Genomic DNA, 16289 nt, shown 5'->3' with positions numbered 1-16289 from the left:
GGGGCAGGGATGCTCTGGCTTCTTGGTGTTGGGGGGGGGGCAAGAGTGGGAGGGCTTCTGAAGCTGTGGCCCTACTGATGGATCTTCTGATGGTCCCTGGGTTTTGGCCATTGTGTGACACAGTGTGTTGGAGTGGATGGGCCATTGGCCTGATCCAACAGGGCTTCTCTTATGTTCTTGTTTCTGGGGCAGTGATGCTCTGTATTCTTGGTGCTTGGGGGGGGGGGGGCACAGTGGGAGGGCTTCTAGTGTCCTGGCCCCACTGATGGACCTCCTGATGGCACCTGGGGTTTTTGGCCACTGTGTGCCACAGAGTGTTGGACTGGATGGGCCACTGGCCCGAGCCAACATGGCTTCTCTTATGTTCTTATGTCTGGGGCAGTGACTCTCTATGCTTGGTGCTTTGGGGGGGGGCAACAGTGGGAGGGCATCTGGAGTTCTGGCCTTGCTGGTGGACCTCCTGATGACCCCTGGTTTATTTATTTATTTATATCAGATTTTTGGCCACTGAGTGACACAGTGTTGGACTGGATGGGCCACTGGCCTGATCCAACACGGCTTTTCTTATGTTCTTAAACACAGAGTCGATTTTGATTAGCACAACCAAGAGTATGTTGAAGGGTTAAATCCCTCTCTCCTTTCCCTGAATGGACCCTGAGGCAAAACGAGGCTGCAAGGCCCAATTATCGTTGGATCTTAGCCTCTGCCGGTTTTTCCTTCTGTTCACCTCTACGGTGGAGCAGCCTCCAGTGGGCACGATCGCTAACATATGAACATATGAAGCTGCCTTCTACTGAATCAGACCCTTGGTCCATCAAAGTCAGTATTGTCTTCTCAGACTGGCAGCGGCTCTCCAGGGTCTCAAGCTGAGGTTTTTCACACCTATTTGCCTGGATCCTTTTCTGGAGATGCCGGGGATTGAACCTGGGACCTTCTGCTTCCCAAGCAGATGCTCTACCACTGAGCCACCGTCCCTCCCCTGATCGTTCCTCCCCCCAAAACACCCCAACCAGCAATTCTCTCCGTTCTAAAGCCAAGCCCCACTTGAAAGAACCATAGATCAGGTTGCAGGATGGTTTGGAGGAAGAGAATTAGAACACAAGTTTCTTTTCCAAGGTTTTGCATTTTAAAATTTTGGTTTTTTGGCCCCCGGGGGATGGGGAGACTTTAAATAGAAGTCTTTGAATGTGCCCACGAGGAGAACTTTTCTTCCATGGCAGGTTCTGGCAGTTTGCAAAGGGGGTGCTCGGGGCGCCCGGGCATTGTTGGCGTTACAGGACGATGCAGTCCGAATCCTGTTTCTGCCGTGGCCTGCGCTCCCCGGTGGGACGGGCAGGGGACTGTCCTCGCCCCTGAAAGGGAAACAAGAAGCACGGGGATAAGTCAAGAGAGCTCAGGTGCTTTTTTCTTCCAAGAAAGGGACGGCTGCGGATGCTGAAATGGATCAGGACAAAATGGATCAGGGTGAGGAGACAGGGTGCACGGAAGGAGGTAAAGCACGAGCTAATACCCACAGATCACGAGCTGGGGCTAAGATATGGGTGGCTAAAATGTGGCTCTTTCACACATATTGTGTAGCTCTCCAAGCCCCCAGTGGCCCATCAGCCAGCTTGGAGAAGGCATCTGTCTCTTCAAATCACTTCTCCAAGCTAGGCCAGCCAGCAGCTTGGAGAATGCATTTAGAGATAAAGTTGCTTTCTTTTCACTTCTCTCTTCCTCTTCCTCCACCCATATGCCTGCCTGCCTTCCTCCATCAGTGGCTTTTAGCCACAGGGTATTGTTGGAACTCTCTGTCTGGGGCAGCGATGCTCTGTATTCTTGGTGCTTGGGGGGGTGGGTCGGGGTCACAGTGGGAGGGCTTCTAGTGTCCTGGCCCCACTGGTGGACCTCCTGATGGCATCTGGGAGTATTTTTTTGGCCACTGTGTGACACAGAGTATTGGACTGGATGGGCCATTGAACTGATCCAGCATAGCTTCTCTTATCTTCTTATGGTTACAATCATAGCCAGCTTCAAGAGGGGATTGGATAAACATCTGGAGCAGAGGTCCATCAGTGGCTATTAGCCACAGTGTATTGTTGGAACTCTTTGTCTGGGGCTAGTGATCCTCTGTATTCTTGGTGCTTGGGGGGGGCTCAGTGGGAGGGCTTCTAGTGTCCTGGCCCCACTGGTGGACCTCCTGATGGCACCTGGTTGTTTTGGCCACTGTGTGACACAGAGTGTTGGACTGGATGGCCATTGGCCTGATCCAACATGGCTTCTCTTATGTTCTTTTGTCTGGGGCAGTGATACTCTGTATTCTTGGTGCTTGGGGGGGGGCAAGAGTGGGAGGGCTTCTGAAGCTGTGGCCCTCCTGATGGTCCCTGGGTTTTGGTCAATGTGTGACACAGAGTGTTGGAATAGATGGGCCATTGGCCTGATCCAACAGGGCTTCTCTTATGTTCTTATGTGACACAGAGTGTTGGACTGGATGGCCCATTGGCCTGATCCAACATGGCTTCTCTTATATTCTTATGTGACACAGAGTGTTGGAATAGATGGGCCATTGGCCTGATCCAACAGGGCTTTTCTTATGTTCTTATGAGACACAGAGTGTTGGACTGGACAGGCCACTGGCCTGATCCAACAGGGCTTCTCTTATGTTCTTATGTGACACAGAGTGTTGGGCTGGAGGGGCCATTGGCCTGATCCAACAGGGCTTCTCTTATGTTCTTATGTGACACAGAGTGTTGGATTGGAGGGGCCATTGGCCTGATCCAACAGGGCTTCTCTTATGTTCTTATGTGACACAGAGTGTTGGGCTGGAGGGGCCATTGGGCTGATCCAACAGGGCTTCTCTTATGTTCTTATGTGACACAGAGTGTTGGACTGGAGGGGCCATTGTCCTGATCCAACAGGGTTTCTCTTATGTTCTTATGTGACACAGAGTGTTGGACTGGAGGGGCCACTGGCCTGATCCAACAGGGCTTCTCTTATGTTCTTATGTGACACAGAGTGTTGGGCTGGAGGGGCCATTGGGCTGATCCAACAGGGCTTCTCTTATGTTCTTATGTGACACAGAGTGTTGGACTGGAGGGGCCATTGTCCTGATCCAACAGGGCTTCTCTTATGTTCTTATGTGACACAGAGTGTTGGACTGGAGGGGCCACTGGCCTGATCCAACAGGGCTTCTCTTATGTTCTTATGTGACACAGAGTGTTGGAATAGATGGGCCATTGGCCTGATCCAACAGGGCTTTTCTTATGTTCTTATGAGACACAGAGTGTTGGACTGGAGGGGCCACTGGTCTGATCCAACAGGGCTTCTCTTCTGTTCTTATGTGACACAGAGTATTGGACTGGAGGGGCCTCTGGCCTGATCCAACAGGGCTTCTCATATGTTCTTATGTGACACAGAGTGTTGGACTGGAGGGGCCACTGGCCTGATCCAACATGGCTTCTCTTATATTCTTATGTGACACAGAGTGTTGGAATAGATGGGTCATTGGCCTGATCCAACAGGGCTTTTCTTATGTTCTTATGAGACACAGAGTGTTGGAATGGACAGGCCACTGGCCTGATCCAACAGGGCTTCTCTTATGTTCTTATGTGACACAGAGTGTTGGACTGGAGGGGCCACTGGTCTGATCCAACAGGGCTTCTCTTCTGTTCTTATGTGACACAGAGTGTTGGACTGGAGGGGCCTCTGGCCTGATCCAACAGGGCTTCTCATATGTTCTTATGTGACACAGAGTGTTGGACTGGAGGGGCCACTGGCCTGATCCAACAGGGCTTCTCTTATGTTCTTATGTGACACAGAGTGTTGGACTGGAGGGGCCTCTGGCCTGATCCAACAGGGCTTCTCTTATGTTCTTATGTGACACAGAGTGTTGGACTGGAGGGGCCACTGGGCTGATCCAACATGGCTTCTCTTCTGTTCTTATGTGACACAGAGTGTTGGACTGGAGGGGCCATTGGGCTGATCCAACAGGGCTTCTCTTATGTTCTTATGTGACACAGAGTGTTGGACTGGAGGGGCCATTGGGCTGATCCAACATGGCTTCTCTTATGTTCTTATGTGACACAGAGTGTTGGACTGGAGGGGCCATTGGGCTGATCCAACAGGGCTTCTCTTATGTTCTTATGTGACACAGAGTGTTGGACTGGAGGGGCCATTGGCCTGATCCAACAGGGCTTCTCTTATGTTCTTATGTGACACAGAGTGCTGGACTGGAGGGGCCACTGGCCTGATCCAACAGGGCTTCTCTTATGTTCTTATGTGACACAGAGTGTTGGACTGGAGGGGCCACTGGCCTGATCCAACAGGGCTTCTCTTATGTTCTTATGTGACACAGAGTGTTGGACTGGAGGGGCCATTGGGCTGATCCAACATGGCTTCTCTTCTGTTCTTATGTGACACAGAGTGTTGGACTGGAGGGGCCATTGGGCTGATCCAACAGGGCTTCTCTTATGTTCTTATGTGACACAGAGTGTTGGACTGGAGGGGCCATTGGGCTGATCCAACATGGCTTCTCTTATGTTCTTATGTGACACAGAGTGTTGGACTGGAGGGGCCATTGGGCTGATCCAACAGGGCTTCTCTTATGTTCTTATGTGACACAGAGTGTTGGACTGGAGGGGCCATTGGCCTGATCCAACAGGGCTTCTCTTATGTTCTTATGTGACACAGAGTGCTGGACTGGAGGGGCCACTGGCCTGATCCAACAGGGCTTCTCTTATGTTCTTATGTGACACAGAGTGTTGGACTGGAGGGGCCACTGGCCTGATCCAACAGGGCTTCTCTTATGTTCTTATGTGACACAGAGTGTTGGACTGGAGGGGCCATTGGCCTGATCCAACATGGCTTCTCTTATGTTCTTATGTGACACAGAGTGTTGGACTGGAGGGGCCATTGGGCTGATCCAACAGGGCTTCTCTTATGTTCTTATGTGACACAGAGTGTTGGACTGGAGGGGCCATTGGCCTGATCCAACAGGGCTTCTCTTATGTTCTTATGTGACACAGAGTGTTGGACTGGAGGGGCCCCTGGCCTGATCCAACAGGGCTTCTCTTATGTTCTTATGTGACACAGAGTGTTGGACTGGAGGGGCCATTGGCCTGATCCAACAGGGCTTCTCTTATGTTCTTATGTGACACAGAGTGCTGGACTGGAGGGGCCATTGGGCTGACCCAACAGGGCTTCTCCTATGTTCTTATGATGCTGGAAGCAGGTGGGAAATTCATCCCACTTTTCCGCTCCCCCTGTGGGGGTGGCAGACAGACCCAGCTCTGGCCCTGTTCCCCAGGCACCCCAAGGAAAGACAGTGGGTGAAAAGACAGTGGGGCAAACTGGGTCCAGAGAAGCCCCCCACCTGACCCACGCTACCTGTGCCGGGGGGGTGGCCGGGGAGGGCTGCTGGTACTCCTCCTGCTGCAGCCGCTGGGCCAACTCGAGGTCGCTCAGCACGGCCCCCCCTTGCTGCTGCTGCAGAGACAAGGCGATCATGTAGTCCTGGGGGAGAAAAAAAGATTGAGGGGGGTCAGCAACAACAAAAACCAGTAACCAGGAGCAAATGGCCCGTAGGAGCGCAGAGAAGATTGTATTGGATTTATATTCCGCCCTCCATTCTGAATTTCAGAGTCTCAGAGCAGCTCACAATCTCCTATGTCTTCCTCCCCCACAACAGACACCCTGTGAGGTGGGTGGGGCTGAGGGAGCTCTGACAGCAGCTGCTCTTTCAAGGACAACCTCCGCAAGAGCTATGGCTGACCCAAGGCCATGCTAGCAGGTGCAAGTGGAGGAGTGGAGATTCAAACCCGGTTCTTCCAGATAAGAGTCCGCACACTTCACCACTACACTAAACAGGCTCTCAAAAGGTATGTGGGGCTGAGGGAGCTCTCCAAGAAGCTGCCCCTTCAAGGACAACTGCCCTGTTGTTGGCCCTCCAAAGGAACTGGTTGGCCACTGTGTGAGACAGGAGGCTGGACTAGATGGATCCTCCCTGGTTTCACTCAGCAGGGCTCTTCTGAGGCTCTTCTCAGGGGAAGGCCTCAGCCTCTCTGCCCTGTTGTTGGCCCTCCAGAGGAACTGGTTGGCCACTATGTGAGATGGGATGCTGGACTAGATGGACCTTCCCTAGTCTGACCCAGCAGGGCTCTTCTGATGCTCTTCTCAGGGGAAGGCCTCAGCCTCTCTGCCATGTTTTTGGCCCTCCAGAGGAACTGGTTGGCCACTGTGTGAGACAGGAGGCTGGACTAGATGGACCCTCCCTGGTTTCACTCAGCAGGGCTCTTCTGAGGCTCTTCTCAGGGGAAGGCCTCAGCCTCTCTGCCCTGTTGTTGGCCCTCCAGAGGAACTGGTTGGCCACTGTGTGAGACAGGAGGCTGGACTAGATGGACCCTCCCTGGGTTCACTCAGCAGGGCTCTTCTGAGGCTCTTCTCAGGGGAAGGCCTCAGCCTCTCTGCCCTGTTGTTGGCCCTCCAGAGGAACTGGTTGGCCACTGTGTGAGACAGGAGGCTGGACTAGATGGACCCTCCCTGGTTTCACTCAGCAGGGCTCTTCTGAGGCTCTTCTCAGGGGAAGGCCTCAGCCTCTCTGCCATGTTTTTGGCCCTCCAGAGGAACTAGTTGGCCACTGTGTGAGACAGGAGGCTGGACTAGATGGACCCTCCCTGGTCTGACCCAGCAGGGCTCTTCTGATGCTCTTCCAGGGGAAGGCCTCGGCCTCTCTGCCCTGTTGCTGGCCCTCCAGAGGAACTGGCTGGCCACTGTGTGAGACAGGAGGCTGGACTAGATGGACCCTCCCTGGTCTGATCCAGCAGGGCTCTTCTGATGTTCTTCTCAGGGGAAGGCCTCAGCCTCTCTGCCCTGTTGTTGGCCCTCCAGAGGAACTGGTTGGCCACTATGTGAGATGGGATGCTGGATTAGATGGACCTTCCCTAGTCTGACCCAGCAGGGCTCTTCTGATGTTCTTCAAGTACTAACCCTGCCCTTTATTCGGACTCTCAAAGCAGCTTCCAATCTCCTTTCCCTCCCTCTCCCCACAGCAAACACCCTGTGAGGGAGGTGGGGCTGAGAGAACTCTGACAGAACCGTGACTGGCGCAAGGTCACCCAGCAGCTGCAAGTGGCGGAATGGGGAAATCAAACATGGTCCTCTTGATCAGAGCCCGACACTCTTGACCACTATGCCCCGCTGGCTCTGTATGGGTGTCTTTACCTGGTCCACCTGCCTCTGGTTTGCTTGCTGCTCCCTTGGGGAGCCGCCGGCGGCCTCCTTCTCCAGGGCGTGGCTGAGGTGGAACTCGGCGTCGCAGAAGCAGCTGTCCCCGTCCACGTTGTGGAGGCTTTCCCAGACCACTTGCTCCTCGTGCAGGAAGCCTTGGTCCGTCACCAGGAGGTATAAGTGGCTCTGGAGGGGAGGAGGCCACAAAGAGGCGACTGTCAATCGGGTGGGGGGGGTCGTTTGTTAGGCAAGTGCCGTTCGCAGGAAGTGGCAATTTGCAGAAAAAAACTGAAATAATACATATGCTTATGTCAACAGCACGCTGGGCCTAGGGCGCCGGCCCTGGAGGGGGTGTCAAATTGGGCGCCTCCACCTTTTGTTAAAAGAACAAGGAAATCCTTCCCTTCCTCGAATCACTGCTGTCTTCCCCCCTTGCCTTGCCGCCGCTTCCCCTGACCTCCTTCCCCCCCTCCCCTCCCCCCCCATTGCTGCCGTTTCTCCGCCTCCTTCCCCACCCCGACTGCTGGGCTGTGAAGGGGCAGTTGGGGGACATGGTGGGGGGGTCGGGGGGGGGGCACTGCAGGCCCAAGGCAGGCCTGATCGCACGTATTATCATTGCTACAAATTGGATAGTTAAATCTAAGCCCTCTATTTCGACATGGCAAAACCGGCTCTCGGATTGTTTTATAACGTATATAAGATATCGATTAATTTGTCTACGATAGCCTCTGAATCTTATGAGTCTACATTTATAGCGGTTTGGTACCCTATCGTACAATACCTTACCAAAAATACTGTTGTCCCAAGAAACAGATCGTATTTAAAAAAGAAAAGAAAAAAAAGACGTATTTTTAAATTTCGTCTGTTCTTATTTTAGTCCGCGAGGCTTAGAATTATAAGCCACCTGACCCCCATGCAATGTAAGTCATATTCCCACGGCCCTGGGAAAACATCAGAGGTGACGCTTGCCTTGTGCTTTATCATGGTGCTGAAGTGGTTGTTCCTGAAGAAGACGCTCAGCTCTCCCTCTTTCACCGTGGAGGTCAGCTCACACAAGCCGTGGTAGGTCAGCTGAGAGGCTGTGGACTCCAGAAACTGCTCTGCTATCAGCCCTGAAAAGGGAAAAAGAACAGAAGAACTGGATCAGACCAGTGGTCTATCTAGTCTAGCCTCTTGTCTCACAAAGTGGCCAACCAGAGAGAGCGAGGCCTTCCCCTGAGAAGAACCGTGAGGCCCCATCTGCCCACCACCAGCCTTCCCCTTAAGAGCCTCAGAAGAGCCCTGCTGGATCAGACCAGGGAGGGTCCTTCAAGTTCAGCGTCCTGTCTCACACAGTGGCCAACCAGTTCCTCTGAAGAGCCAACAACAGAACAGAGAGGTCGAGGCCTTCCTCTGAGAAGAGCATCAGAAGAGCCCTGCTGGGTCAGACCAGTGAGGGTCCATCTAGTCCAGCCTCCTGTCTCACACAGTGGCCACCCAGTTCCTCTGGAGGGCCAACAACAGGGCAGAGAGGCCAAGGCCTTTCCCTGAGAAGAACCTCAGAAGAGCCCTGCTGGGTCAGACCAGTGAGGGTCCATCTTGTCCATCCTCCAATCTCACACAGTGGCCAGCCAGTTCCTCTGGAGGGCCAGCAACAGGGCAGAGAGGCTGAGGCCTTCCCCTGAGAAGAACATCAGAAGAGGCTTGCTGGGTCAGACCAGGGAGGGTCCATCTAGTCCAGCCTCCTATCTCACACAAGGGCCAGCCAGTTCCTCTAGAGGGCCAACAACAGGGCAGAGAGGCCGAAGCCTTCCCCTGAGAAGAACATCAGAAGAGGCTTGCTGGATCAGACCAGTGAGGGTCCATCTAGTCCAGCCTCCTGTCTCACACAGTGGCCAGCCAGTTCCTCTGGAGGGCCAAGAACAGGGCAGAGAGACAGAGGCCTTCCCTTGAGAAGAGCATCAGAAGAGCCCTGCTGGGTCAGACCAGGGATGGTTCATCTAGTCCAGCCTCCTGTCTCACACAGTGGCCAGCCAGTTCCTCTGGAGGGCCAACAACAGGGCAGAGAGGCCAAGGCCTTCCCCTGAGAAGAACATCAGAAGAGCCCTGCTGGGTCTGACCAGGGAGGGTCTATTTAGTCCAGCCTCCTGTCTCACCCAGTGGCCAACCAGTTCCTCTGGAGGGCCAAGAACAGGGCAGAGAGGCTGAGGCCTTCCCCTGAGAAGAACCTCAGAAGAGCCCTGCTGGATCAGACCAGTGAGGGTCCATCTAGTCCAGCCTCCTGTCTCACACAGTGGCCAACCAGTTCCTCTGGAGGGCCAACAACAGGGCAGAGAGGCCAAGGCCTTCCCCTGAGAAGAACCTCAGAAGAGCCCTGCTGGGTCAGACCAGGGAGGGTCCATCTAGTCCAGCCTGTCTCACACAGGGGCCGACCAGCTGCCCTGTAGGACTGGACAAACAGGGCACAGAGGCTGAGGAATAGTAAATGTTCTGTAGGAGACAGGGTTGAAAATAACCACACTGAAAACCCAGACTAAGGGAAGATACTGCTTGAAGGATACCTCTGCCTACCTCAAGCTAGCATGGTGCAGGGGTTAGTGTCAAGACTAGGTTTTCGGAGACCCCAGATTCAAATCCCCAGAACACTCACTTGGGTGACCTTGGCCAGTCTTTCTCTCCCTGTCTAGCCTCCCCTGCAGGGTTCTTAGGAGAATAAGGGTGGGGAAGGGAAACCCATCGGTGTTATCCTTTGGAAGGGTGGGTAAAAAGTATGGTAGACCAAGGTGGTCACTGACACAATTCCTTGTACCCACCAAGTAGAATTTGGGCAGGGCCAAATGGGAGTTTTGTCTAGCGAGGCTTCCGATTGGCCACTGGAGATTTCATCGGCTGTACAAATTTTTTAAAAAGTTGCTTTGCCACCAGAGGAGGAGGATCTTTGCTGCATGACTTCGGAAGGCAAGCTCCTGCCGCCATTTTGTGGCTGGCTCCGCCTCCTGCAGCTGCCATTTTCTCACATCCTTATTGCAGCCATTTTATCGCATCAACCACGCTGTGCCGGAATTCCACCCATAAGAACATGAGAGAAGCCTTGTTGGATCAGGCCAATGGCCCATCCAGTCCAGCACTCTGTCACATAGTGGCCACAAACTAGGGCTGTCAAGTCCCTACATTGGGTCGGCGAGGGGAACCTCTGCCTACATCGCTGGCACAATGACGTCACCCAGAAGTGACATCATCAAAATGGCAAGAAGTGCGCGGGGCTACTCTAGGCATTTTCCTGGAAAACTCTATGGTTTTCCCCAGACGCTCTAGCCATTTGAAGAAGATGAAGATAGAAGATATTGGATTTATATCCCGCCCTCCACTCCGAAGAGTCTCAGAGCGGCTCACCATCTCCTTCCCCTTCCTCCCCCACAACAGACACCCTGTGAGGTGGGTGGGGCTGGAGAGGGCTCTCCCAGCAGCTGCCCTTTCAAGGACAACCACTGCCAGAGCTATGGCTGACCCAAGGCCATGCTAGCAGGTGCAAGTGGAGGAGTGGGGAATCAAACCTGGTTCTCCCAGATAAGAGTCCGCACACTTAACCACTACACCAAACTGGCTCTCCACACCAAACTGGCTCTACAATGGGTACCATAGAGTTTTACCTCCCAAATGGCTAAAGCGTCTGGGAAATCCATAGAGTTTTCCTGGAAACGCCTAGAGCAGCCCACACGCGTGTCACCATTTTGATGACGTCACTTCCGGCTGACGTCATTGCGTCGTGCACGCACTTGGTGCGAAAGTCCCCCACTACGGAACTTGGCAACCTCACCCAAACCCAGGGACCATCAAGAGGTCCACCAGTGGGGCCGGGACTTCAGAAGCCCTCCTACTGTTGCCCCCCAAGCACCAAGAAGACAGAATTCACTGCCCCAGACATAAGAGAAGCCATGTTGGATCAGGTCAATGGCCCATTCAGTCCAACAGTGGCCAAAACCCAGGTGCCATCAGGAGGTCCATCAGTGGGGCCAGAATTCCAGAAGCCCTCCTACTGTTGCCCCCCAAACGCCAAGAAGACAGTGCATCATTGCCCCAGACAGAGAGTTCCAACTCCCAATGATACACTGTGGCTAGCAGCCACTGATGGACCCAGAGGCTCAAAAAAGTCGGGGCCCCCTGTGCTAGACAGGTAAATCAAGTTCTACACAGAGAGGCAGCATGCAAACCTCGAGTTTCACACCTCTCCAGCTCCACTAGTTGCAGACGTTTCTCTCACAAACGTGGGCGCAGCCCGAGAATAACCAGCTCGCGGGAGTTTTCCCACGCCCTGCTGCAGGGGCCAAAAACGCTTTCAAAACAGGTGCATGCATATAGATCCTCATACAAATTCATGGAAGGTGGCTCTTTCTTCACCTGTGTGAGCACAGACAGGCCGGAGGGAACGCGCCACCACAGATTTAAATCTGAACAGGTTTAAATAAACACAGGTTTAAATAAGAACACTTCTCATCACCCCTGTGTCTAGCTGAGAACTGTCTCTCAACAGTCAGAGGAGTCAGCCGTGTGAGTCTGTTGCTGCAAAATAATCAAGAGTCCAGTAGCAGCTGTAAGGCTACCAAATTGTACTGCAGCATAAAGCTTTCAAAAAACGCAGCTCTCTTCGTCAGACGCATGCAGCACCTGACGAAGAGTGCTGTGTTTCTCGAAAGCGTATCCTTCATACAATAAAAGCCCCTTTCGTGGCGGCAAAATGGAGCACCCTGATTGGTTGGGACTGTACTTCGGCCCGTCAGACCACCAATCTAGGTCTGTTGTGTTCCACTGGTGGAGGACTGAGGCACTGATTCATAGAGGAGAGAAAGAAAGCCTTCCATTGATTGGCAGACGGAGGGAAGAGAGAAACTGCCAGAGAAAGCCATCTCTCGATCGGCTGAGGGCTCCTGGGTCTTCCTGGTGAGTGTGTGAAAGGAAGAGAAGCAGCAGAGTCCCTCTGTTTGAAAACTTCCACCCCTTAGGCTGCTCCTAGGATTGCCAGGTCCAATTCAAGAAACACCTGGGGACGTTGTGGGTGGAGCCAGGAGATTTTGGGGGTGGAGCCAGGAAATATGGGGGTGGAGCCAGGAGCAAGGTTGTGAGAAACATGATTGCACTCCAAAGAGTTCTGGCTATCACATATTAAAGGGACTGCACACCTTTTAAATGCCTTCCCTCCATTGGAAATAATGAAGGATAGGAGCACCTTCTTTTGGGGCTCACAGAATTGGACCCCTTGGTCTAATCTTTTTGAAACTTGAAAGGTGTTTTGAAGAGAGGCACAAGACACTATGCTGCCAATTTTGTGCCTCTACCTCAAAAAACACCCCCCCCCGAGCCCCAGATACCAGCGTTTACAATTGAAATACCCCAAATGGTTACATCTAGCAGCTCCAGTGAGTCAATTGCTCCAGTGAGATCACGAGAGTGTGTGTGTGCTGTGTTTAATTTAGCTGCTTTGTGTGTGTATGCGCGCATGTTCAGTTTTGTTTAATGGAATAACTACCTTCTTCTGGGGTATGGGGAAATCAAGACTGTATTCAGTGGAAGTGCAGTACTGTATTTTTGTTTCGGGGAGGAATGAGAAAGTCTCCTGGCTCTGCCCCTAATAGGGTTGGCAAGTCCCCAGCTTCCCATAGCGGGGGACTATCGCACGCGTGCCTCGCAATGACATCACTCGGAAGTGACGTCATCAAAAATGGTGGCGCCGCTCTAGGCGTTTCCAGAAAAACTCTACGGTTTTCCCGGACGCTCTAGCTGTTTAGGAGGTTAAAACTCTATGGTACCTATTGTACCATAGAGTTTTCCCTCCCAAGTAGCTAGAGCGTCCGGGGAAACCATAGAGTTTTCCTGGAAACGCCTAGAGCGGCCCCGCCATTTTGATGACGTCACCCGGAAGTGACGTCATCAAAATGGCGGGGCCGCTCTAGGCGTTTCCAGGATTGCACCAGCGATGTAAGGGGAGGTTCCTCCCGGGCGGGGGATTCCCCACCCAGACTGGGGGCTTGGCAGTCCTATCCTCCAGAGTCTCCCAGCTCCACCCCGAAGTCCCCAGGTCCTTTCTGAGTCTTGGTGCTTGGGAGGGGCAACAGTGGGAGGGCTTCTAGTGTCCTGGCTCCACTGAAGGACCTCCTGATGGCACCTGGGTTTTTTTGGACACTGTGTGACACAGAGTGTTGGACTGGAGGGGCCATTGGCCTGATCCAACAGGGCTTCTCTTATGTTCTTGTGTCTGGGGCAGCGATGCTCTGTCTTCTCAATGCTTGGGGGGGCACAGTGGGAAGGCTTCTAATGTCCTGGTCCCACTAGTGGACCTCCTGATGGCCCCTGGGTTTTTTTGGCCACTGTGTGATACACAGGGTTGGACAGGATGGGCCATTGGCCTGATCCAACAGGGCTTCTCTTCTGTTCTTATGTGACTCAGAGTGTTGGACAGGATGGGCCATTGGCCTGATCCAACAGGGCTTCTCTTCTGTTCTTAAACTATCTTTGAGCAGCAGCTGAGGTGGGTGGGCTAGAGACCAAATCCTGATCAGTTACCCCCTACAAAATAACCACCTCTGATTCCTGGCTAACCAGCGCAGTCCAGCGGCTCTTACCTTCTGTCACCAAATTGGGGTCCTTGGAGTGTTTGCAGGTGATAATCTTCTCCACCAGCTGGTTGTAGCTCAGTTTGCCAATGGCTTCGGCCACCTCTACTAACTGAGGAGAGACAATATCGGAAATATGTTGAGTTCCGGATTGCTACGGAAGGGATAGCCTACAGCAGGGGTAGCCAGCGGTAGCTCTCCAGGTTTTTTTTTTGCCTACAACTCCCATCAGCCCCAGCCAGCATGGCCAATGTATCAATATACCCCGCCTTTTGCAGATGACACTAAATTGTTCAGGGTGGTGAGAACCAGAGAGGATTGTGAGGAACTCCAAAGGGATCTGTTGAGGCTGGGTGAGTGGGCGTCAGCGTGGCAGATGAGGTTCAGTGTGGCCAAGTGCAAAGTAATGCACATTGGGGCCAAGAATCCCAGCTGCAAATACAAGTTGATGGGGTGTGAACTGGCAGAGACTGACCAAGAGAGAGAGTCATGGTAGAGAACTCACTGAAAATGTCAAGACAGTGTGCGTTTGCAATAAAAAAAGGCCAACGCCATGCTGGGAATTATTAGGAAGGGAATTGAAAACAAATCAGCCAGTATCATAATGCCCCTGTATAAATCGATGGTGCGGAATCATTTGGAATACTGTGTGCAGTTCTGGTTACTGCACCTCAAAAAGGATATTATAGCACTGGAAAAAGTCCAGAAAAGGGCAACTAGAATGATTAAAGGGTTGGAACACTTCCCCTATGAAGAATGGTTAAAACGCTTGGGGCTCTTTAGCTTGGCGAAATGTCGACTGCGGGGTGACATGATAGAGGTTTACAAGATCATGCACGGGATGGAGAAAGTAGAGAAAGAAGTCCTTTTCTCCCTTTCTCACAATACAAGAACTCGTGGGCATTCAATGAAATTGCTGAGCAGTCAGGTTAAAACGGATAAAAGGAAGTCCTTCTTAACCCAAAGGGTGATTAACATTCACTGCCACAGGAGTGGAATTCACTGCCACAGGAGGTGGTGGCGGCTACAAGCATAGCCAGCTTCAAGAGGGGATTGGATAAAAATATGGAGCAGAGGTCCATCAGTGGCTATTAGCCACAGTATATATATATATATATATTTGGCCACTGTGTGACACAGAGTGTTGGACTGGATGGGCCATTGGCCTGATCCAACATGGCTTCTTATGTTCTTATATAACACAGAGTGTTGGACTGGAGGGGCCATTGGCCTGATCCAACATGGCTTCTCTTATGTTCTTATGTGACACAGAGTGTTGGACTGGGTGGGCCACTGGCCCGATCCAATATGGCTTCTCTTATGTTCTTATATAACACAGAGTATTGGACTGGAGGAGCCATTGGCCTGATCCAACATGGCTTCTCTTATGTTCTTATGTGACACAGAGTGTTGGACTGGATGGGTCATTGGCCTGATCCAACATGGCTTCTCTTATGTTCTTATATAACACAGAGTGTTGGACTGGATGGGCGATTGGCCTGATCCAACATGGCTTTTCTTATGTTCTTACGCCTTGTAATAAATGCTTATCCAAACACATGGAGAGTCATAATTATTGAAGGAAAACCTTGACAGAACCTGACAGCAGCAGCAAAACCACCTCTGGACATCTCTTGCCTTGAAAACCCTGCAACATTCTTGGTACCGGGGACCGGCCCCAGGGTCGGCCTGCCCACACACCCCCAGGGCCAGCAGGCTGACGGCACCAAATTCAGCCCCGCCTCCCCGTAGCACTTAGGGTTGCCAAGTCCAATTCAAGAAATATCTGGGGACTTTGGGGGTGGAGCCAGGAGACTTTGGGGGTGGAGCCAGGAGACATTGGGGCGGAGCCAAGAACAAGGGTGTGACAAGCATAATTGAACTCCAAGAGAGTTCTGGCCATCACATTTAAAGGGACAGCACACTTTTTAAAATGTCTTCCTTCTATAGGAAATAACAAAGAATAGGGGCACCTTCTTTTGGGGCTCATAGAATTGGACCCCCTGGTCCAATCGTTTTGAAACTTGGAGGGTACTTTGGGGAGAGGCACTAGATACTATATTGAAAATTTGGTGCCTCTACCTCAAAAAACAGCTCCCCCAGAGCCCCCAAAACCTCCAGATTAATTCCCCATTATACCCTATGAGAATTGATCTCCACATAGGGAATAATGAAGACGTTTCCCTCTCCTCCTCCCTCCCCCCCCCCCCTTTCTGGCAACTGAAGCGAGGGACTGGCCTTTCTACTCACGAGTTGCTGCCAGCTTCTTTACAGCAGCAGTCACACCATCCCAAAGTGGAGCCTTGCAATCAAGCCTCCGGAGGTGCAAAGGCACATGGTCCTTTGCAGGCGGGGCTTCTCTCCCCCCCCCCCCCCCAGCCAGCTGACTGGGCGCGGGAAGCAGCTTGCGAAAAGGAAGAACGGCTGCTGCAACGGGGCTGGGTGGGAAGGGAAGGGAGGAGGAGAAGCATCGGGCATTGGAGTCCGTCAAGACCCGCC

At 52.6% G+C, this 16289-nt stretch overlaps 1 protein-coding gene across 1 annotated transcript in view; it reads right to left on the bottom strand.

Annotated features, from left to right (window-relative positions):
• Positions 1–1103: 1103 nt before the first annotated feature.
• The window catches only part of LOC132584523 (ubiquitin carboxyl-terminal hydrolase MINDY-1-like), a 39213-nt gene continuing 24027 nt past the window's right edge, over positions 1104–16289 (bottom strand). The window contains exons 6-10 of the mRNA XM_060256423.1: positions 13800–13902; positions 8173–8315; positions 7198–7389; positions 5365–5490; positions 1104–1352 (exon numbers count right to left, since the gene is read on the bottom strand). Coding sequence (XP_060112406.1) covers positions 1272–1352; positions 5365–5490; positions 7198–7389; positions 8173–8315; positions 13800–13902 — 645 coding nt within the window. The 3' untranslated portion in view covers positions 1104–1271. The remainder of the gene's footprint in view (positions 1353–5364; positions 5491–7197; positions 7390–8172; positions 8316–13799; positions 13903–16289) is intronic.

Source organism: Heteronotia binoei, chromosome 1, assembly GCF_032191835.1.
Source record: "Heteronotia binoei isolate CCM8104 ecotype False Entrance Well chromosome 1, APGP_CSIRO_Hbin_v1, whole genome shotgun sequence".
NCBI lineage: Eukaryota > Metazoa > Chordata > Lepidosauria > Squamata > Gekkonidae > Heteronotia > Heteronotia binoei.
The sequence above is the reverse complement of the archived record's forward strand: the minus strand, read 5'-3'. Positions and strand labels throughout refer to the sequence as shown.